The sequence below is a fragment of the Spinacia oleracea genome, chromosome 4 (assembly GCF_020520425.1).
Source record: "Spinacia oleracea cultivar Varoflay chromosome 4, BTI_SOV_V1, whole genome shotgun sequence".
NCBI classification, from domain to species: Eukaryota; Viridiplantae; Streptophyta; class Magnoliopsida; order Caryophyllales; family Amaranthaceae; genus Spinacia; species Spinacia oleracea.
The window spans coordinates 97,188,128-97,211,821 of NC_079490.1; the positions used below are offsets into that span (position 1 = coordinate 97,188,128).

At 37.6% G+C, this 23,694-nt stretch overlaps 1 protein-coding gene across 1 annotated transcript in view; it reads left to right on the forward strand.

The window, feature by feature from the left end:
- The first annotated feature begins 783 nt into the window (after positions 1 to 783).
- The window catches only part of LOC110788513 (CAAX prenyl protease 2), a 30,636-nt gene continuing 7,725 nt past the window's right edge, over positions 784 to 23,694 (forward strand). The window contains exons 1-5 of the mRNA XM_021993154.2: positions 784 to 1,356; positions 7,730 to 7,789; positions 7,958 to 8,164; positions 19,806 to 19,917; positions 20,511 to 20,582. Coding sequence (XP_021848846.1) covers positions 1,120 to 1,356; positions 7,730 to 7,789; positions 7,958 to 8,164; positions 19,806 to 19,917; positions 20,511 to 20,582 — 688 coding nt within the window. The 5' untranslated portion in view covers positions 784 to 1,119. The remainder of the gene's footprint in view (positions 1,357 to 7,729; positions 7,790 to 7,957; positions 8,165 to 19,805; positions 19,918 to 20,510; positions 20,583 to 23,694) is intronic.

Here is a 23,694-nt window from a genome sequence, read left to right on the forward strand (position 1 = left end):
ATACAAAAATGTTAAGGCAAGGAAAACAAGTAAAAGGAACCAAAGCACTAACCTCAAAGATCTGGCAACCAAAAAGATTGAATGCGGTGAAGAGCAGGTTAAGTTTTAGTGAAGTACATGTTGAGTTTGCGCTGGCCGGAAATCGCCTGCTGGTGTTTCTCTCTCGCCGGAAATCGCCTACTCCCAGGGCTCAGTAAATTCAAGAAAGTGAAAGTAAAAAATGAGTGAGTTACCCCCATATTTATAGAGGGGCAGAAATGGGATGTGTGACACTTGTGACCATCTGTAGAAACTACTCAAACTACATCAGGAATACTAAGGGTCAAGAAGGGATATCTGAAAGATCGTTTCCATAAATACCCTCCTTGAGGGGCAAATGTAGTGGGTAAAATTTCCTTTCCACCTGTCCCAATTGGTGATTGGCACGTGGTCTGAGTTATGCTCATTAAGCTGTCGTACATATCAGCTAGGTGGCGTGGCACACCTTGCGTGCCAGAAATGATGACACGTGTCTCTAAATCTGATAAATAAGTCTAACTTGAGTGGAATCAATCATTGTCAACATTTGAAAAAAAGCCTGTACATCTTCCTATCATGAACAAAGGCCCAAAAACCCATTTATGTCACCTATCAGGATAGCTGCACAATGCAGGGGACGCATGTCCACCCCTCAAAGCTCAGCCAATGATATTGAACAGATTCTAGGTCATTCCTTCTTTAAACTAGTACTATAAAAGGATCTAAGTTCCATGAACAATGACATTCAATTACACAACAACCACAAAATATTTCATGCTCTACCTTCGCCCTTCTTTCTCTCTCTAAATAAATCTACTTACTTACTGCTAGAGAAATATTCTTATTCTGCATGTCGGAACCGAGATCGTGCCGTGTCAAATCGTTATGGCGGTTCGGAAAAAAAAAACCCACAACACCATAAAATAAACTCTGTTGCCATTGACTCAATTTTGCGGCACTCAAAATTTCTTCTGCTCTCCCCAAATCGAAGATTCCTGAGCTCAAGTGGAACCAAATGTTCATAATCTTCAACTAGTCGATCAATTAATTCAATTCAATTATTAAATCAATTCAATTCATCTTTTTGTTATCGTCTCAGCAATGGAGGCAGGAGAAGAATTATCATCAGCATCATCAATGGCCAGCATATCAAAATCAATGGCCGTGATAGCTTGCGTCGCCATGACTTTGCTTTACGTGGCAGTCCTCTACGCTCCGACGCTTATCTTCCGCCGTCCTCCACCTACTTCGTATAAGCAATTCATGATTCGACGCTTTGTTTGCGCCGCCTCTTCTTCCATTCTCTGTGTCTTCATTTCCTCTTTTCTTCTACTTCCTGTGAGCTCTCTTTTTCTCCCCCCCCCCCCGTTCTCTTTTATATTTATTTGTTTATTGTATTGAGATCTTACAATGATGTGCACCTTTCTCTATTTCAGTTGAAGATATTTTGTGTTTATTTTGTCATAATTCTGCTCAAAATCAAGTTATCATGTGTTGATTAAGGCCTTAATCTGTCAACTTATTTTTTACTAAACTGAAATTATTGATTTTTATTTTAAAAAAAAATGAAACTTTATATTGGCTAAAACTGATTTATTTTAGTTTGATTTTGAAATTGTCATTGGTTTGTTGTATTGTGATTTTGCAATGGTTGAACTCCTTTCTCTGTTTAAGTTGATATGATTTTGTTTATGTTGTGTTCATAAATGCTTAAATTCTGCGGAGTAGCTTTTATGTGTTGATTCAGTAATGGTTTCTGGTTTCGGGGTGATTTAAATATTAAAATATGCTGCTGGAAGTTTGATTTCGGAAATAATGGGAAAGCAGAAGGAAAGTACTGAGTTTAGTAGACAGTATACCATAGGAAATAATAATTTCAATTTTACACATAGTAATAGATAGGTAAGAAGTGCTAGGAAATTTCTGAGCATGGTTTTATTTGGGGTTCTTTGAGTTAAGCGTAGAAGGATTTTAGGATTGTTGGAGAATAGGGGTTAAGTCATTTGAGTGACCCACACTTTCATCTCATGTTGTAAGTATGCATGTTTTAGTCTTGATGTTGACAGACTACATGGTGTTCGCCTACTCAGATAGTATACATAGCATGCAAAGATGCTTTAAGTCAGGAAGAGTCATAGATGACGAAGGGACACTCTTGTGTTCCTGTCAGACAATAAGACTCCTAAGGGCAACTGTTTTTTTCTGTTTTTGGGGGGCTTTTGTTGTTTTGTGGTGCCTTTAGAGGATTGCTTTATGGGGTTAAAGAGAAAGCTGTGTGCCTAACCTGTTTTTGTTGTTCTGCATAGGGCAGAGTTTATATAGATATCTTCAATTGGGAAGTTTATTGTTAAGGATTTTTTCACTGCAAAAAATAATGATTTAAAAGAAATAAACAGTGGATGTTGAGTTTAGCTATCAGCCTATCATCAATTGATACTACAATAATCTATTTTATAGTGTATATTTGAATTTGGACTTTGGAGGAGCATAATCTCATGTCTTAGAACAATTTTAGCATCGACTCCTAAAAACATTTAGGTTCTATGTTGCATAAACTCTCTAATGGACATGGTGATCTGTTTCTTTTGCAAAGCATAATCTGTTCTTTGTCCTGATGGCATCTTTGAAAAAGGAGGAATCCAAGATCTAAAAATTGTAAAATATGAATTCTTGAAACATCAGAGATTAATTAGTCACACCATTTATGAAGTCATTGCTTTTGGTTGGACAGTAAGAATCGTATGTCACTAAAGTGTTTCTTGTGATCTGATTAGAAAGTTAGACGGTGGTGTTATGCCTGCGTTCTGTAATGAACCCAACTAATGAGGCCCAAGAAAAGCAGCCCAACAACAATAGCAACACAACAACAAACAAGGACAATAGAGCAGTCAGTAGAGAATGTTAGTATAAATAGAATTAGAGGAAGAGAGAAGTTTAGGAAATGGATAGTGAATTGTGAGACTTGTGACCTAAAGTCACTCTTTTGGAGATTTGTAGCCTCAAGCTACTGCCTATTTGTATCCGTACTGTTTGGTGCTAATCAAAATCTTCTTCTTTTCTATATTTTTGTGCGAGTGTGGGACTGAGTGAAGAAAGAATTTGTTGGTTCTTTACACTTGGTATCAGAGCGGACAGATCCAGGGAAGAAGAAGCAACCATGGTACTCTCAAATACACAGAGATTCGAAGCCTTGGAGAATGGACTTGCTGAAGTAAGCCAGAGAACGAATGGGTTTGAAGAAACGGTGCAGCAGCTGGTAGCAGAAGGCATGGCTGCCTTTCAGAAAATATTGGCCAAACATTTTGTGGCCAAAAGTGTAGAAGATGCACAGAAGACAACCACCACATGTTTGGAAGGCAAAATTGATAGGTTCAAGGAAGAGCAAGGCATACACATGGCGATAAGGAAACAGGATCAAGAGAGATTCCAGGAGAAGAGGAAAGCCACAACCCAGAAAAATCCCACTATACCACAGCAGCCTTTAAGCGAGGATGAACTCGACCACTTGAACAACAGAAGGTTCGATGAAGATGATGAAAGCAGAGTGTTTGAGAGGGGGCGAAGAAACGGTGATCGTTTTTTATCAGATGAATTTGGAGGAGGTGGTTCAAATGGTGGAAGGTCCAAAGATAATTTCGGAGTTCTAGAGGGCTATTACGCCGGCGAAGGTCGAGAAGATTTTTTTGACAGAAAATCTGGTTCGGGTGTCAATCTCAACATCTTCAAGTGTGGGGGGGGCAGAAGAAGAGCCACCACCAGGAGACGGATTTCATCGCGGTGGAGCTGGTTCTTGCGGTGGTGCTGGTTCTGGCGGTGGCCCACGCTTCACCGGAGGTAAGAATAGTTGTAGATCTGATTCTTTGTTAACAAAAGGATTTGGAGGTGGCGACTGACGCGGTGGTGCTTCCAAAATTGGGGGTTATGTTCATGAAAATGGTGGTGGCGGTTTCGGCGGAGGATGTCAACCAGGTGGTTACATCGACAACCACCGTGGTGGAGGAGATTTTGAGGAAGGTGGAGTCAGAGGAGGTGGTGGCCAAGGCTTTTTGGAGGTGGAATGTAGTTTGGTGGTGGTGCCGCCCTTATGGTGGCCGGAACCTGGACAAGGAAAGGAGCAAATTTGTGGAGTGGATCAGATGCTAGTGGTTCCGGTGGTGGGCCAGGCAGATTTTCCGGTGGGAATTGTGGTGGTGGAGCACATAACTTACGGGAGATGTTTCAAGAGTTGTATGGAAGAAGCTTCAATGAGTCACATGTTGGCTTGAAGAAGGAGGAATATTCTAGTAAGGGCAATAGGGTAAATGGTGAAATGGCTGAAGTTAGGTAGGAAACATGTGACCTTTCAAGTTTGAATATAATTATTGAAAGAGGAGTCAATGTGGACTATTCTTTAGTCACTGAGGTCCTGACTGATTTTGGGCCTACAAACTCAAAGTCCAATGCTGAAATTACTAGTTGTCATCCCATTTCTCAAGCCCATTCTTTTAAAGCCAGTAGCTCCATCAACTTTTTAGAACCTCGTTTGTCTAACTTTGATCCCACTTATACCTCCTGTTTATTTTCGTACAATACCAATCCAAACAACATTTGCTTCAACCTGTACACTTATCCACCCTATTCGAACAACATCAATTCTTCCCACCACTCCATAGTATCTTGTGAATGGTTGGTGAAGATCCCTTCCATGGCGCCGAAACGTATTAATCATTGTTGCCGAGGCCGAGAATTGATTGCCGACTACTATCCACCTTGAGGACAAGGTGAAAGTTTAGGGGGTCGGTATTGTAATGAACCCAACTAATGAGGCCCAAGAAAAGCAGCCCAACAACAATAGCAACACAACATCAAACAAGGACAATAGAGCAGTCAGTAGAGAATGTTAGTATAAATAGAATTAGAGGAAGAGAGAAGTTTAGGAAATGGGTAGTGAATTGTGAGACTTGTGACCTAAAGTCACTCTTTTGGAGATTTGTAGCCTCAAGCTACTGCCTATTTGTATCCGTACTGTTTGGTGCTAATCAAAATCTTCTTCTTTTCTATATTTTTGTGCGAGTGTGGGACTGAGTGAAGAAAGAATTTGTTGGTTCTTTACACGTTCTAGAGGCATGTGTAAACTCTATTTGATTTAGATGTCACCACCTGATGTAGATCAATAACTTCTAAACATGTAAAACAAAATGAAAAATGAAAAACTCTTCAGTTTTTTCTTAATTTCATCCCTCAGACCTTATAGGAGTCTAGCATATACTGAGGTTCGCGACCTTTACCATGGGAGAAACATTTTGTAATATGCGGTAATCGGAAGATCATCACTTTGGTGATGTGAAAGACAATCAAGCAAGGGGATCAATTTAGGATTCTGTTATGGACATCCTGCTTGGGGGCTAGGGTTATCGAACTAGACAATAGGCTAGAATATGTTGTGGTTTGGTAGAAAAAATTAGTTAATGATACTGGTTTAACTGTTGTAACTGAAAGGAAAATTGCTGATGCTCATGATTTTCTGAAATTTCCATTTGCACAATTTAGAGGAATTCCATTCATTATCGAGTAAGATTGATGTGCATTCCCCAATGAAGACTTTTTTCCCATTGTTATATTTCCTCTCTTCAAAGTTTTTTTTCCTTTACTCCCAAAGTTATTTTTTGATCAGTTCATTGTCTTGAAATCCTTTTTCTTTCACTTTACAGGTATTTCTAGCTTGAAACTTAACTACTGTAACTATCTAAGGCTGAAGCTGAGTTTCTAAATTATGTCGACCATACTAAAGTTGCTTATCCTCTAGACTGTGAAAAGGCATAAAAAAAACGATTGCGCAAAAAGTTGTGAAGAAGTATCTCTATCTTTGTTGCATTTTTTCTTAGCTAATTGGGTCCAACCAATGGAGAACTAGTATTTACTAACCAAAATTATCTACATTAATTATCTAGTCATGTCTTTGTGATTTCAAGAATTTATTTTATAGTTGTATCGGACGTTTAGTATTTTTATTTACAAGGTCAGGAGATATTAGCGTAGTTTACTATGTTTAATTAAGCTTGAAACTAAAATGTCTTTTGCATTCTTTTGGCTGTTTCACACTTCGACACTGGCAAATTATTCAAAATCATACAGCTATGAAGGTGAGCGGTAAGCCATATGGTTCTTTGTAGAAAAACCCTCAAGTGGTTCTTACATATATAACTCCAAGTAGGTTGGAGTTTCCAAAGAATCCTGCGTAAATGATTGGTCTTCTGCTAAAAATAAAACCAGAGAACCTACGGATCATAAAAGGTGGTTGTATCACCCAAACTTTTTGTTCAATTATAGGACTATCAAGTGATGATTAAAACATAATGCTTAAATAACTGCAATTTCACCACATTTTTTCCACTTGAAATATCAAATATCAATTCTGGTAGTTTTTTCAACTGAATGGCATAACATCTAACCAATGACAATTTCACCTAATTTCTTCAAGAGATAATATAGAAAGAGCACTTTGATGTTATTTTGATTAACTTGTACACACTTTGGTGCTTCATAAAAGCCAAACTCTAGTGTTTTTCAAATGTATACGATGCCCACATTGATGGATAAATCTACTTTAGTGGTTTAAGACATGAAAGGCTTTTGCATTAACTTTCTCTTTGAAACGTTCATCTTAGTATTTCAGATTTATTTTTTAATGTATTTCCTTGTGTTCTTTTAGCATAGTAATATAAAAGGTTTACTGTGATTAAAAAAGTGGTGAATTTTGTTATACTAGCCTAGTTTCTTTGGTTGCAAGCTGCTGTTTTGTTGCTCATAAAGTAATAACCCCATTTATGCTATTTTGGTTTAGAATCTTGGGATTGATTATGTTTTGATTGGAGAGGTTGTCCATCTTGATTTTCTAGAAAGCTGAGTTTCGTGGCTTGTGCAAACTTTTTATCCACCCCTTTTTGCTAGGATACTTTCTTCTTTTAGGTTTTCAAAGTAAACATGCTATTTGAAATTTGGTAGAGTTGGTTAATTGAATCAAATTCATTTAACCATATGTGGGTTATGAGAGATTTGAATATTTGTTTCACTTTTGATTTGGTTTCGGTTATGTAAGTTCCAGTCACATTCTAGTTTTCTGCCAGTTTGCTTATAAGAAAGTTAAATCAATGTTAGTTATATTAACTATCAGATTAGTTCGATTCGGATGAGGGCAAATGTGTCTTTGAGTCATAATTTCTCTCTTGTTTTTGGCCAATTGAGGCTGGTTTAGATAATTTGTAGTAGCAACGAGTAAGCTTTGCAATCTCTAAATTTTGGTGCTTTTTCAAGTGATGTGCAAATGGAATGGGTGGTCTTTGGCTCTCAGTTGTTTAAATTTTCGTTGCATCATGACGTAGAAGTATATAACATTTTTGCTGGCTAAAACCCGAAAGTAATTACTTTGCCCTCACAATCGCTAACCATGATTTTAGAAGGAATTGTAGGGTGGTAAAGTGTAATTAAGGCAATTTGTATGGCCCCTATGGCATTATATAATGGAGTGCACAAGGAATGCCTATTTAGATTTATTGGTGGACAAAAGTCACCTCCTTGGCTGAAGGGTCCTCTTTGTAAAAGTTTGCCTTATTTTGTTTTCCTTGTTTGCCACAGTTTTTATTTTTATTTTTTACTTGTGTTAAGTTGTATTTGCCCTTTTCCTATTATTGTATTGACAGTCTGATATTGATCTATTCTGTTTTTTTTGCAGGTTCAGAGCTGGAAAATAACGTATCTATTAAACCTTTATGGTATCCAAACTGACCATGTTGTAAGTATCTTTTGCTGGCTGGTAACTACCCTTATCTTTAGTTGGGATACATTTTTTGGACTGGGTTCTGGCATATGCAGTTATCATATTCAAATTTGACGCTCTGCAGATAAGGAAACGGTGACTGATAATTTTGCCTGCTCAATTGCAATTTTATGTATGAAACAGTGGCACGCTGTGGTCTTTCCATTTTCCTTGACTTCTATTGTATATGCGGGATCCATGGTCCTTAAGTGTCTTTTATTGTTGGATTCATGGATTGAAGATGGGAGTCAAGGCATTCCATTCAACTGTGTACATAATGTGTTTCGCAAGATATATTGCGGATCGATATCAGTTGCTTCCAACATTGGAGCTTGGCGTAATCTTGTTGTGGTCAGTTTCTCCGTGCTCTTTTCTATATGTTATACATGCTCGTCTCGATCTTCTTTCTCATGTCTCATTTTGGTTTAACGTTAGTAGCCTTCATTAGACTCTATTCTGTTAAACTTACTGGCTTATTTCAGACAAATAAGTTCGATAAGTTAAGGTAAGGGCACATATGTTCAAATAATTTCATACAAAATATGTTCACACACACTCACATTCTACTTGCAACAGTGAAAATGAATAATGATACTACATCCGTTCCACAATACATGCAACATGTCTTCTTCCATGTATTCTAACACGCTTTCTAGGATATTAATATCTCTAAATGCGTATAAGTAAAATCATAAAAGTTGATATTTGAAATCCTTGTATTGATACGAATTTTACAAGATCTCAATTGACTATGTTTTTTCTTACATAATGGTGAAATAAAGATTGTCAAAGTTGATTGATGAATAGTGCCCAAATGAGAAATGATGCATGTATTGTGAAATGGAGTTAGTATGAGTTTAGACAAAACAAGAATAGAACATGGCCTCACTCTATCTCTGTATTAATTGGTTTCAAATAAACAAGTTCAGACACACTCACATTTTGCAGATAAGTTTAATAAGTTCAAATGATGTGAGCTTAGACAAAATAAGAATAGAACATAGCCTCACTCTCTCTCTATATACATTGGTGATTTGATGGCCTAATAAAATGCAGTTTTCTATGTATTGGAAATAGTGTTGGTTGAAAGTGCTTCAATATAAAGCTGCAAATTTATAGGAGAAAAAAGATTACCTTGCGTAACATATTATAGATGAAGGAGATACTTAGGGGGTGTTTGGTTTTGGGTATTCATCTAAGGGAAAGGGAAACAACTGACTTGATTACTTTTGGTGTTGTTTGTTAGACCTAATTTCTCCTTCCCTTTACCCTCATTTCTTTTTCAATTCACCCTAAAGTCTTCTAGATTGATTCCCCACCCCCCTTTAGGTATTTCCATTCTCTTTCCCTTCACACCTTGACCACCATTGTAATCAAGTAACCAACCTTGACTAACCTTATAACACCAAACCTTCACCTAGCTCCATCACACAAGCCTCCAGAACCATCGCCCCACTTACCCCACCTCCTCAGAACCACCGCAATATTGTCCCCACCATCCCAAAACCACCGGCCCACTGAATCAACTGCCCCAGAACCACCATGCTGATGACCTCACCACCATGCCTCATCTGGTCTTACCCTTAAACCACCACCCACCACCCTAACCTACCCCGAAATCACTACCTGCCACCCCGAAACCACCCTGAAATCACCCTTCCCCAACCCAAAATAACCCTTTTCACCCTGAAATCACCCCTGCTCTACTCAAAACCACCCCCATATACTCAAAACCACCTTCCGCCTTGAAAACCCACCCCTACCACCCAAGAAACACCAACGACGGCAATGAGAATGTGATGGCGTAGCTGCGGGGGCAGGAGGGGGGGGGGGGGGCGGAGGGGCAAGGTCAGTGGCGGTGGTGGAAACCTGGAGGAGCGGCGACACACCATGTGAGCTAGGGAGAATGGAGTAATATATGGTGAGAGATTTAAAACAGTTTGAGCGACCAAATATGGCCCAAACAACCCCTCCGTCAAGTATCCATCCACCATTTGACCCATCCATCACTCGTTATTCTCTCAATCCACATCCGATCCATCCATCATTCGCGGGTGAATCGGGAATCGGGTGCTTAACGGGTGTAACTGTTATTAGCTTATTACCTAAATTTTCATGATAAAATAATGGGCTTCTTTCCTTTCCCTAATTCAGTACAAACATTAATTTATAAATAACATAAGAATACAATGTTCTCAAACTTTAAGAGAAATTATAATTACAAACTTGTGTAAATATTATACCATAACAATTTAAAATTAGAACTACATCAAAATTGAATATATGTATACAAATCATTTCGGTTTAGAGCATAGAAAAGGTAGTCTTCAACTTGGGTACCAGAAGTTATAAATTCAATAACAAATATTATTTCCAGCTCTGAAAATCTATTGTTTGACTTTATATTATAGATTTAATGTAGGAACCAATCAATTATAAAAGGCTGATGAAACAAGTATAAAATGGAAAGTAATCTACACTAAGATGAAGAAATTGGAGCTCCGCAAGAAACAACCTAATAGTTTTAAGAATAAGATAACTCGAAAGAAGATTCTCTAATTTTTTAGGAGGAGTAAGGTTTAAAGAGTGAGCAATTTAATAGAGAAGCGGAAGGGAAGGAAAGAAACCCAATTTTCTGAGTTGTGACGGCAAACATTAGAAAAATGGGTTGTTTAGGGTTTCATCATTGTTAGTATATTATACATAATATTTATCGGGTGGATGGATGAGTCGGATGATGGATTGGGTGGCGGGTTGGATGCATGTCCACCCGAATGCGACCTGATCCACCGGTTATCCATTTAACATCTGTGTTTTATCGGGTTTTCATCGATATATTTCGATTCAGGTGGATGGATAACCATCGGATTCAGATGAAATTGCCGGCCCTAGGGTATTGCTTTCCATTCCTCGTCTTTCCCTTTGTTGATTTCATTCCTTTGCCCGTGCGAACCAAACATCCCTTTAAAGAGATGTGAAATATTTTTTGTTTGATAATGGTGTATGGTTCATATAAGTCATTTAAAAGTTGCAAGTTACTCATATGTTCGAAGTTTTGTTACAAAACTGTTATGTGTATACTACTTCCGTTTCTAAACATTTTCATCATTTTGATTTTTGGTACTATTCACTTAACTTACTTTGACCATAAATTTTTACTCATAAATAAAAACAAATATTATTATGCAAAATGTTTTTGGGTTTGTTTCAATGTATATTTTAAATATATCAATTATTTTATAACTTTTACTAATACATACTCCCTCCGTATATAATGAATGGTGCACTTTGACCGGCATGGAGTTTAAGGAAGGTGAGTTGATTTAAGAAGTGGGGTAAGTGTGGATTGAACTATAGAAATAAATGATAGTGGAAGTATAAGATAGTGGAGTAAGTGTGGATTAAACAATTGACATAAAAGATAGCGGGGTCGTTGGGGTAAGAAGGAAATTATAAAATAAGGGGGAAATTTTTTATTTGGAAAGTGCAACAATTATTAAAATACGGCCAATTTTGGAAAGTGCACCAATTAATTATATATAGAGGGTGTAATTGTTGTCAAAGTTATGCGTTGGTAAACGTGAAAGTCAAAACGATGCAATTATTTTGAAACGGATGAAGTATATAATATGGAGTACCATGTTATCACTACCCTCTTTCTAAGATTGCAATTATTTTCTTTGTTGAATCACTTTCTCAGAATTACCCAACTTAATCATCTTGTCTAGAATTTTTTTCTTTTGGAATATGGTAGTGAAGGTCTAGCTCTTGAGTGGATCGGAAAAAGTTATATTCTTCTAAGACTTGATAGTTGATATATCTTAGGGTGATGATTGTTTTAGTAATTTAGTTATGTGTTTATAATTTGAACACGTTCATTTGCTTGAGCTTCAAAAACTCTGAAGCTACGGGAAATTTAGAATGTTCTGAATCTTTTGGCCATTATGAAACTCACTTTTCAAACGTTTTCCTGTGATTTTCATCAGTGTATCAGATTTTCTTTTCTTTTTATGACACAGAAGCAAGGGAATGCTGTGAATTTTACAATGTGCTAGATTACTCTGGATTTTTTTACCTTTGGGGCGAACTTAAGTCTTTCTAGAAACCAGTATTTCTCCTGTTGTTAACGAGCCTTCCGGTCACCATAACAAAGTTGACTATCTGTTGATATATGCCTCCATTCTTTGCCTTATCCTTCCCATTATGTTATGTTTAACTATTGGAAAAAAATTATGCAGTGACACAAATAAAAATATAATGTTGATTTCACCTAATGTTGTTGTATACATACTTTTTAGTAAGATGAAGTGATTATATTGAAGGCTGAAAAAAAACGTACAAAAATGATAAGTTATAGTCCAACAGAAATCTAAATTTCAAATTAATCCAATTTCTGTGAATTATTTAAGTTGAATAAACCTTGAAAGCCCTAGCTGCCGTGTCTCATTACGACGTTATATAATTACTATATCCCATAGCAAATTGCAAGCTAAGGAAGCTCATGAAACGACAAAAGAGTTATGTTCCAACCACACACCACACAATCTCCATAAAAATGTTGCGCACTTGTGCAACAGTAGCTTCTCTTTTTCCCTTCCCTGTCACAGAAAGAAAATATGCAGCCAAACCAATACATATTATGACAAATGCAAGACTCTGTATGTATATTAAAGTAGACACCCGCAAATGTATCTTGTCACCTCACAGTGAAGAAGAACATGTGAACAAGACCCACATTTAACTTGTTAAAACATACATATAGAAGGAGAAGTAGCCTATGATGCCTTCCCTTTGGGAGAATCTCATTAGAATCTATCCTAGGCAAAGCAAGATCCACAAAAAGCTCTCGCTTTTAGAGGAACCACTGCCATCAAAATGGAGTTTGCTGCCGTGAAATCTGGATGCAGAAGGGGGTGGGGGGTGGAAGGGGTCCTGCCAAGCAATAAAGAATTGGTTTACAGGGTAAAGATCCCGAAGTATTCACTGTGCCTACGCGGGTATCCTCCACTGCAGCTAATGATAAAGATAGGACCTCAATCAAAGAAGAAAGTACCACTAACTCCCTGATTAATATTGTATTGGTTCAGGGAGAGTATAGTGAGTATACTCACGATAGTGGGGTAAGTGCTATTGATAACTGATGGCTCCAATTGTGGTAATCAGTGTCATTGTCTAGGTTACACTAGAATTAGGATTGGAAATGTTTCTTAGATGTTGTACACAAGTTATAGGGTCATGATTTTCCTCTTTTATATAAATATGGATGACAAATTCACAATAATGGCATTCACTTATTTCAATGAACTGAAGAAGAAGAAGATGAGAAAAAAATTTGAGACTGTTTTATGAAAAGAATTGATATTTTGGGCAGAAAAATATTTGGCATGAATATGTTTAATTTGATTGAAAGATGAAGAACACAAAACTGAGATACAAAAGTAGTGACTTGAGGCCACCAATCTCCAAGGGTTAGTGACTTGAGGTCACCACTCTCCAAAGCCTAAGCTTTACTAATTTTTTTCCACCCCCTTCTAAACCTAGTGTTCCCTTATTTATAGCCTCTCTACTCTAACCACCTAATTTGTCTTCTAGCATTAATACTTCTTGCACTACCCATTATAACCTTTACTATTTAGTTCATTACAATACCGACCCCCTAAACTTCCACCTTGTCTTCAAGGTGGGTAGTAATTAGTAGAGAATTCACGGCCTCGATAGCAATGGTCAATGCCATTCAGTTTTCTGAAATTGACGCTCGGTTTCCATTGACGCTCAAGCTCTTCTTTGTTAAGTGTTGCAAGAAAAATGACCAGGTTGTCATGGGGGAGTAAAAAGTTGTCATGTGGTGAAGTCCAGGCGAGAGTGGAAGTGTTCATGTCTCTCATGTGCTGAAATGAGTTTTGATTGTTTTGGGTTGGGGTAACCTGAAAAGCAATTGGTTTTAAAAGTAAAGGGCTGGGTAAGTTTGATGAAAATTGGCTGGGTTGATTAGATAAATAAAGAGTAGAGAAAGTAGGTTTAGAGTTTTGGGCCTCAAAGCTGGGCTCTGTCTCATCAATCAAAAAGAGATTAATTTGAGAAGTAGGGGTTGCCAGCACGTGAAGACAAGAATTGTCTTCTGCTTGGTTGATTACAGAATTGCCCTTAGTAAAAGATTCTGTAATTTTCCCAACTCTTTCACCCATAACAGTGACAACACGTATCTTCACCAACCTTACATGATTCTTCCTTATGTCACCTTGATTGCAATTTACCCATTTGCCCTTACTAACCCTATCTTCTACAATTGACTTCCCCTCCCAGCCAACCATTAACCCAACAAAGATTCTTCCACACAGCTTTTCTGGAAACCTTCTTTTTGCAAGTTTGCAAGTCCCACCGCGACGGCAGCTGTGCTCCTCCACCGGAATTCTCACCAGTAAATAAACATCTATCACTGCCGGCACACTTACCACAAAAATATCCGGGTCCACCACCAGATCTGCTCGCCCAAGATCCACCACTTGCAAAACAAAATCTCTACCTTTCACAAATTCACCACCAGATTTTCCAGCGAAACCCTCGCGACCACCACCAGTAAACCCATTTGCAAAGTCACCGGCCCTCCTAGCAGATTTTCCATCACCAACACCTCCTCGGCCGTCCCTGCTGTAGCCACCAGTTGCAACCTCGACAAAAGCGCCCATGACTAGGCCGGGCCCACCATCGGACCCACTACCGCCAGCACCACCTCTCTCAAACAACCCTCTCTTGCATTCACCTATTAAAGCGCATCAGACCAACCACCTGTGAACCATCTTGGTCCTTGATCTCTGGTGGTGGTGGTGTCAGTCACCACATTTTTGCCAGATTCATTTCTCTTCATATCTGATTCTTCTGCATCGACCACCACTTGGTTGTATTCCTCTACAACCTCCTCTTGATGTTTGTTCAAGCTCTTCTCCAGCTTGGTTTCTTTCTCACATGAAGGTTGGGAGCCATGGGTGATTGTTTGGACCTCGATCATTTTCTCTTTGAATTTTTGTGGAGAAGGTGGTGGTGATGACCCAAAACGTCGCAATATATAGTCCTTCAATTCTTTCCAACCATGGAAAGGCAGGAACTTGTTTTCCGCTTCGAACCACAGCAACACTTCACCTTCGAGTCCGATAATGGCAGCCTTTAACTTGTCATTTTCATTCAACTGGAAAAAATCAAAAAAATCATCCAGTCGAAGAATGAACCTCTTCCACCGAACACATGAATTTGAAGCTCTTGTTGGATGCGCTCCTCCTCCTTGCAATCTGAAATTCCTTGGTTTCTTTTGCGTGTGATGTAGGCAAACTCATCTCGAATCCACCTTTGCATCAATTGTGCTGACTGTTTTCCAGCAACCTCCATCTCTGATTTTTTTTTTTTCTCTTTTTTTTTCCCTCCAAAAATCAGATCAGTTATCCCTCCCACAACTGTTCCGCTCTGATACCAAGTGAAAAGAACTGATATTTTAGGCAGAAAAATAATGGCATGAATATGTTTAATTTGATTGAAAGATGAAGAACACAAAACTGAGATACAAAAGTAGTGTCTTGAGGCCCCCAATCTCCAAGGGTTAGTGACTTTGAGGTCACCACTCTCCAAAGCCTAAGCTTTACTAATTTTTTTCCACCCTCTTCTAAACCTAGTGTTCCCTTATTTATAGCCTCTCTACTCTAACCACCTAATTTGTCTTCTAGCATTAATACTTCTTGCACTACCCATTATAACCTTTACTATTTAGTTAATTACATTTTATGCCACAGGTGCTTGAACATGTCTTTGTATTGTTTGTTCACCGTTTCTTATATTTCGTGTTGTTTTTATCTCGGGCCTTTGTTCAAATAATGGACTTGTCTCTACCTTGATTCAACATATAACTATTTTTAGGACCCAGGTTATTACATGCACAACAATTGTGATTTTATACGTAAAATTCATGATTGAATCGATTTACGTAATACGAAGTATATTAATTTTCCATTCTTATATTGTTATTTTTTATATTTTGTTTTGAAAGAAAAGCTTGTTATATAACATAGCTTAGTGGATGTCTTTAGTTATCAAACTTAAGGTTGCAGGTTCAAACCTCGTATCAACCATGATTGCATTTTGATTATGTGTGTGGGACGACCTAGAATGATACCATTTGAATGAAAGAGAGGGGGCCATACTGCCGTGTGGGGAATTGAACATTATTGTAATATTTAATAGTAAATGAAAGATCTCAGGGGGCGTTTGGTTAGGGGTCATTAGGAAAGGGAAAGAGAATCAATACCTATCATTCCCTTTGTTGTTGTTTGTTTGTCCATTTCAATCATTCTCTTTACCCCTATTATTCCCCCAATTCCCTTTACTGTGATTTCCCACACCCCCCGGAATCAAGCTTACCCTTAAGCTCCTCTACACTCATCTTCCTTGACCAATCCTTTGACCGACTTATTACACCATAGCACCACCTGACACCACCACTCCACCTACCAAGATCACCATACTTCCAGAATCCATCACTGGGAAAACCAACATACCACCCAAAAAGTTATCCAACCGCCACAAAACCCATCCACCACCACGGAAAACTACCAACACGAGGAGGTAGCCCTTAGTGTTCACGTATACGGCGTCTTTGAGCACAATATAGGAGTATGGTGAGGTGCGATCTACTTTATATGTTCCGTAGGGGTCGTTTTCGACCCAGGAGGAAGGAAGAGGAGAGAGGAATTGGAGGTCGAGCGAGGAGCGGTGGAGGCGGAAGGAGGCGAGAAAAGGTTTAGATTCGGAATTGACGGAGGCAAGGAGGCGTCGATTGCGGTGGTTGACGCCTTGACGGAGGTGGAGGAGGTGTGAGGATGGAATACGGTGGTTCTGGTTGTTGTATGAATGAGGAAGATGGATTGCTATTTTTGTTTGATTCTCTTTCTGCCTAATATAATGGGTAAAAAACAACATGTGAAATTTTGGTCTTTCTCATTCCTTTCCCCCTCTTTCCCTTTCTTGATTTCATTCCGTTTACCCTATGCGAACCAAACACCCCCTTAGAGTTCTTCATATAAGAAAAGAAACCTTTCATAAGAGTTAATTGCGTGCCATGAGAACTCTTAAGTCGTATAAGATATAAATGCTCCTTAACATCGCTATTTTTGGTTATTTTCAGTCGAGGGAAAATGTTAAGTGATTAAAATTCCTTGATTGTTTTTTGTTTCCAAAAGGTTAATAGTCTTTTTGCACGTAAAATAATGAACTATGCCTTTTCTTAGTATTTATGCAAGGGAAATCGAGCTTCGTATATATGTGAACAAAATCTGTAAATGACCCCCTGTCCGTCTTGAAGACATATGTTTTCCGAAGGATCTACCATTGTACCAGACTGCAGTAATTGTATTAAATATCATATACAGTATGATCTTGTAATAGCATTTCATTTTAAACATGAAGGGGAATTAGATTACATAATATACTTAAGGAATATACCGTTATCTAATAAGCAATTCTCATATTATGAGTGAGTCACAGTATACCTTAACAAACTAATACTACCTCCATTTTGCAATGTTCTACTTGTTTTTGCGGTAGACTTATTTCTAGGAAAGTTTTCGAAAAGTGAGTGGGTGTAGGAAAAAGCTGGAAAAAGTAAGATAGAGTGATAGTGTAAAAAGGTAGGTGAATGTAAAAAAATGTCTATAAAGTAAGAGATAATGAGTTGAATGGTGTAATATTGTGAGGAAATGGGGTAAGATGGTAAAAGGTGTTTGGTCCAAAAGTATGAGTGAGTAGAAGTTTATGGAACACCCCAAAACGGAAAATGAGTAGAACATTACGAAACAGAGGGAGTAGTTAATGTTACAAAATAGTAAGATTTAGCCTCCAAAAATTTGTTTCAGTGGGTGTGTTGGTCGTTTGAGGTGCTTAGAAGCAAGGGGATTCTGATTTTGTATTCGAGCTGTTGCCTATAAGTGACATCCATGAGGAAGTCCTTCTCTGTTTGCACTCTAGGTTTGATGCCCTCTTGTATATCCCTAAAAGAGAATAGATGAAATATATATACTATGAGAGTCCCCTTAACCCTAACCACCTCCAAAGTACATTCTTTGGTATTCAGTCATGGGACATTTCCAGGTCCTAAAGGCAAAATTATCTTTAATTGCATTGAAAGATTCTTTGAAATACCAGACAAAGTTCAGACAGCCTCTTTTTCTGATCTCCTTAAATTTATGTCGATGTTGCTAAAATTCATTTGTTGAGACCTATGTTACTCCGACACTTCGTCGGACGGTGGGTGTCGGTGTCGACACGACCAGACCCGCGACACGACGCTCGACACGTGTCCGGGAAGGTGTCGACACCGGTGTCGGAAAAGGGTCGGAAAAGAAGTGTCGAAATCGGGATTTCAAAACCCTAACTCTAACAATTGAAGGCCGAGGAAGGAGAGAGAAGAAAATTATTATTAGGGCTTTTATTGTAGAAGAAAAAACTAGTGGAATGGACTATTCAATTTTGATTTTCGTTGAAATTTACTCCGAATCAGCCATAGCCATGGCTTCCGGCGTTCCTTCTTCCTTCTCCCGTCATTTATGGAACTTACACCTTTTACTTTTCTTTTTTTTTACCTTTTTTTTTTTTATTAAATTAGGGGGTGGAAAGTGGGACAAACCCACGTGCTTTTCTAGGTATCTAGGAACTTTACACTTTTTTATTTATTGTTTTAACTTTTTATTATTAAATTAGTGGTGGGAAGTGGGACAAATCCACCTGCCTTTTTCTAGGATTCTAGGAAATTTACTGTTTGCACCTTTTCTTTTCTTTTTTACGTTTTTAATAAATGCCTGATACATTTCCCTCTAAACTCCAAAAGTCATTTAATTTTCTTTTCTGTTTTTTTATTTGTTACTTTTTCCAATACTGGATTCTTTGTATTTTTTTCTGTTTTTAATTTATTACCTTACTTTTATTAATATTTTAATCTTTATTTTTTTATTTACTAAATATGAAAAAAAATTTATTTTATAAAGTGTCTTTTTTTTTTCCGACACTTTATTTTGGAGCCGTGTCTAAAAAATAAGTCAAGACACTCCTTTGACCGTGTCGGAGTGTCTGTAAATATTTGGATCGAAGTGTCGGACACTCCGACACCGTGTCAGACACGACACCGACACTCGTGTCTGAGTAACATAGGTTGAGACCCTTCTTATACCTGCTACAACCAAAATAATTAGAAATGGCATTACTAGCTTATCCGAACCTGTCTAGTTTTTGCAGTATATTTATGTCAGCAGAGATTCTGTGGTACAAAATCTTGAATCCAGATTGATGCTTCACAGTTCATGCTTTTACTTGGCAATTTGGCATCACTACCGACGTATTTTATGATTTCCTCTAGCATTTCATGAAACAGAGTATTACTCAAAATACTGATTTTAGCTTGTCATGTTTATCATTAGTTCTGCTACATTTCTCATTTTTAAGTAAAAGTACTTTGGTATGTGTACTTCGTATATTGAAACTAGATTTAATCCCGTGCAATGCACGGGTTAATTTATATTGTGTTGTATTATTTAATTTTACTTTTTAGCTTCTTTTTGTTAAAACTATGTCAAATTTATAAAATTATTTTCTAGATTGGATTCAGATAATAAATAAATACAAATATATAAATCAGTATTTGAACATATTAAACTTATCACTATTTTGACTTTTGTATTTTTAAATTTTATCTTCTAATTTTATCTTTTGAATAAATGATAAAAATGTACATCTATTTGTCAAATCTTATTTTCTAAAAAACTCACTTTTCCTTATCTTACATGTATTTATTTTATTTTATAATTCCTAAATCATAATATTTATTTATAATTAGTGACTGGACAATCCTACGTGGACGCTCCCAATGCTCACCAAAAAACTATATATGAGATTGTTACTGATTATGAGATTGTTACTGATTATGAGTCTCACATATACAGTTTCTGATGTTACTTGATAGGCGCCAATTACTGAAGAATTGGTGTTCAGGGCTTGCATGATACCTTTGCTTCTGTGTGGAGGATTTAAGGTGCAAGCTGTGATTTTTCTCTGCTCTGCCTTCTTCAGCTTGGGTAAGTAGAGTCAGTTTAGTTATAATAAAAACTTGGCTTGTTTATGCTATGATTCTACTGGTAGTTGTCAGGCTTATCCTATGATAGTACTGATAGTAGGTATTACAGTGTTTGTCAACATGTCTTAGTCAAAACAATAGACAATTGACAGTTATATAGGCCACTATTTGATAATAAGTTGCATCAACATGGTCAATTTTTTTTAATGCTTTTGCATTTTTTGTCATTAAACTTATGGGTTTGCATAGCTATTCATTCTAGCAGATTTTTCATGAATCATATCTTCTAGGCTTCTAGCAATCATGCTTGAATATTATGAAGAGTTTGCTTGCTGAAGCTATGGCAGATTCTTGAATTCTCTCTGCCTTTATCTCCATCTCTTCCCACTCCTTCTCTTTCATTTTCGCATCTATGGTTAGTTCATTATCTGAAAGAGGCAGATATTTTTCTGAAGTACTCCATTTTGATGCGTGTACTTGTTTTTCTAGAGATTCTTATGTTGTGTCTTTTCTCATCTTGGTTGCTGTTACTACTGAACAAAAAGATATCTTCTCTATCTTTCTGGGTCTAATACTGTAATCTTGTTTTTTCAGCACACTTAAACCATCTCTTGGAGTTCTATTTCCGGAAGAATAATAGCCTTCTGAAAACCTCCATTGCTCTCGGTAAATACTTTATACTTCTGTTAATTTGATTGATGTTAAGGGAATTGATAGGCTGTCGTACACCCGTCAAAATAAAATCCTAACGGATCCTCCTAACAATATAGTAGGGTAAGCAGGGTCGAGAGTGACTATTTAAATATAGCTTTCAAAGTATGGCGAAACTAACAATGTCGCAAAATTTAGGATTAAAGGTTTAAACTAACATAAATAGGAAAACAAATGAAAAGATCTAGGGCAATGGTTCACCATGTTTATAGTTCAAAATCAATCAAAACATCATCAACAATTGAAGTAGTCAAAGTATATAGAGCACGAGTTATTCCTACGGTGAGGTCTCAACAATCTCAATTCAACATATGCAATACGATCGCTAACATAATCAGAATTGCTAGTTGTAGGTAAGCCTCTAAAAGTCGATCTTTCATGTTACCCGGAACAAGGAACAATGCCCTGCTTCGCGACCCGGAGTCGATCGTTCCTGGTCGCCGCTGTTCGACGATCCGGTTCGGTGATTGCTGTTCGCTGGAAGGATGAACAACATCTACGAAGATGGAAGGTCTTTTGGTTGCTGATGAAAAGTGCATTAATGGAGAGACTCGAGAGAGAAGGAGGAGGAGGAGAGAGAAAACATAGGAAAAAGAGATGTCTCATGGTTTCTTTACTTTTTTCAACTTTTCAAACCACTTTTTTCAACTTGTTTAGGGTGTTGGACGGACTGTTGGAGTGTTGGGCAGTTTAATAAAAAAAAAGTACGGTCTTTCTAGAAGCCATGTGATGTTTCTTTTAGTTTTTGTTTTTAAAATTAATATTAAACTAGTTCTTTCTCCTCCCTCTTCAATTATTGAACTATACTATACATTTTTATTAGATTTATTAAACTACCAAACCCTTCTGTATTTAGTAGTACAGTAGTACATCAACAAATAAAATCATCCAAAAAATAAAATAAAATCATCCCAAAAAATAAAAAAAGGAACTCATCGTTCCGGGAACTCTAAGCCAACGTTCCGTGTTCCTCGTTCCTCGTTCCCTCCGTCCCACGTTCCGTGTAACATTGTTCTAGACCCTATTAGCTTGATTTAATCAAACAATTGATCATATTGCAAAGGATTAACAATATAAACCTTATTAACTAGAAATAACAATCAACAATCAAACCATCAACCATAATAATAATAAAGATACATAATATAAACATGGATTCCCAAACCCTAGAAAACAAACTACTCAATCCTGAAATGAATTATGAAATTTAATTCTAAGAAAGAAAACATAATTAAAAGCAATAAATAAAATAAAGAGATAAATCAATAACGCCTCAAAGAATTACATTAATGGAGTATGATGGAAATTAGAGTTCATGAAAGGGAAAGAGAGAAAAGGAAAACTAAGCGTAATTTTAATTCTAGGAAATAAAAGCATGTCAGGGAAATTATTTTATATCTAACATTTATACTCCCTAATTCTAAAGTAAATAAAATAAAGGAAATAGAGAAAATAGAATAATAAATCCTAAGATAGAATTCTATTGGCTAAGAAGCGATGACGGAGCACGGAGACGATGACTACTGAGCAAACCCGAATATCACCTAATGTATACGTGGCTGCACATGCATAGGCAACATGCACACACACTTGCTAGGCTTCGAATCCCGCTGGTGCAGGTTGGGGTGCGAGAATTCCCGTTGGCAGACAGAAGCAACGACCAAACTGCAGAGAGAAAACCTGCATGTGCGGGCTGGGCGCGGGATGGGGCGCAGGTTGTGCTCGACTAATTCCGCGGGTGCGGGAAGCAGGTGCGACCTTGGGCGCGGGCAGCAAGCGCAACTTTGGGCACGAAGTGAGACGATGCTTGCTTGATGATGCAACACGATCACCCAACTTCGACTCGATCAGCACTATATATAATCAACGCAAATTCATTTTATTTCCGACCAAGGTCTTCGTTTTCGACACGAACAATCCGATAGTTGTTGTAACAACTCTAATACTCCGGAAGCATTCAAATGGCATTGAAATCACTTAAAATATTAAGAAAAACCCAAACGGAGCATAATAAAGCATAATAACTACAACCTATGCAATATGATCCTAAATGCAACTAAAATGAGACGAATGCTTTGAAATGCAACCTATATACGTCTAAAATACCCTATACAAATATGATTCATGAAATTTCTCCTAAGTTAGATTGTTGCTTGTCCCCAAGCAACACTAAAACTCTCGAGCAAACAATCAAACAGAGTTTTTCAGACAAAAATTTAGCTCGGATACAAATAGAACCACAAAGCATCATGATCCACGATTGAAACAGCAGAGCTTAGCCACAAACCGTTCTCAATCAAGCTAGTCGTCGCCGTATACCTTGTATAATTTAAATATATGATGCAACATGGGGTATGATGCCAATAGCAAGAAACAATTTTCACTGAATCACAAAACAAACATGCCGATCAAGAGGTCTTTATAATAAGCTTGTAATGGGTTAGCTAAAAAGAAAGGATAGGATATAATTTGGGAAAAAGTGAGAGTGTGGTCCAACTTGGGGAGCAAAGATTAACTATATGTGTCGGCATGATAATGCAAAAAATGCAACTCTATCAAATCATGAAACCCGAATAATCGACCAAGTTATAACCAAGGGGAAGAACATAATATATTGTCGATGATCTTTCTTCAATCTGTAACAAGTCCACCATCCCACCAGTGACTCGTACCATAACAGAAGGTGATGGACCCAACGGACAGAAGGAGCCACGTGGCATGCTCACATACAACAGGCGCAAAAAGACAAATTAGGCAGAATATCTTCTTGGGGATCAATGTATAAAGGGAGGGGGAATGTTGTGGGAAGGGTATGTCATTGTATCCTGAGTAGTTATTGCACCTTATGTGAGATTGTGAGCTCTCGAATTCTCAATTAGCTATTGTTACTATTTTCATGAAATAAATAAACCTTCCTTTGAGTGAGCAAACACCATTGTTACTCTGCTTTGCTTTGCTGTGACTGTGATTTTGTGCAGGTGTGTGTGTTGGTTTAACAGTTGAAGGGTTGAAGGATTACCAGATTGTTCCACGTGCCAACAACGCAACCTGGAGCCGTGGATGAGGA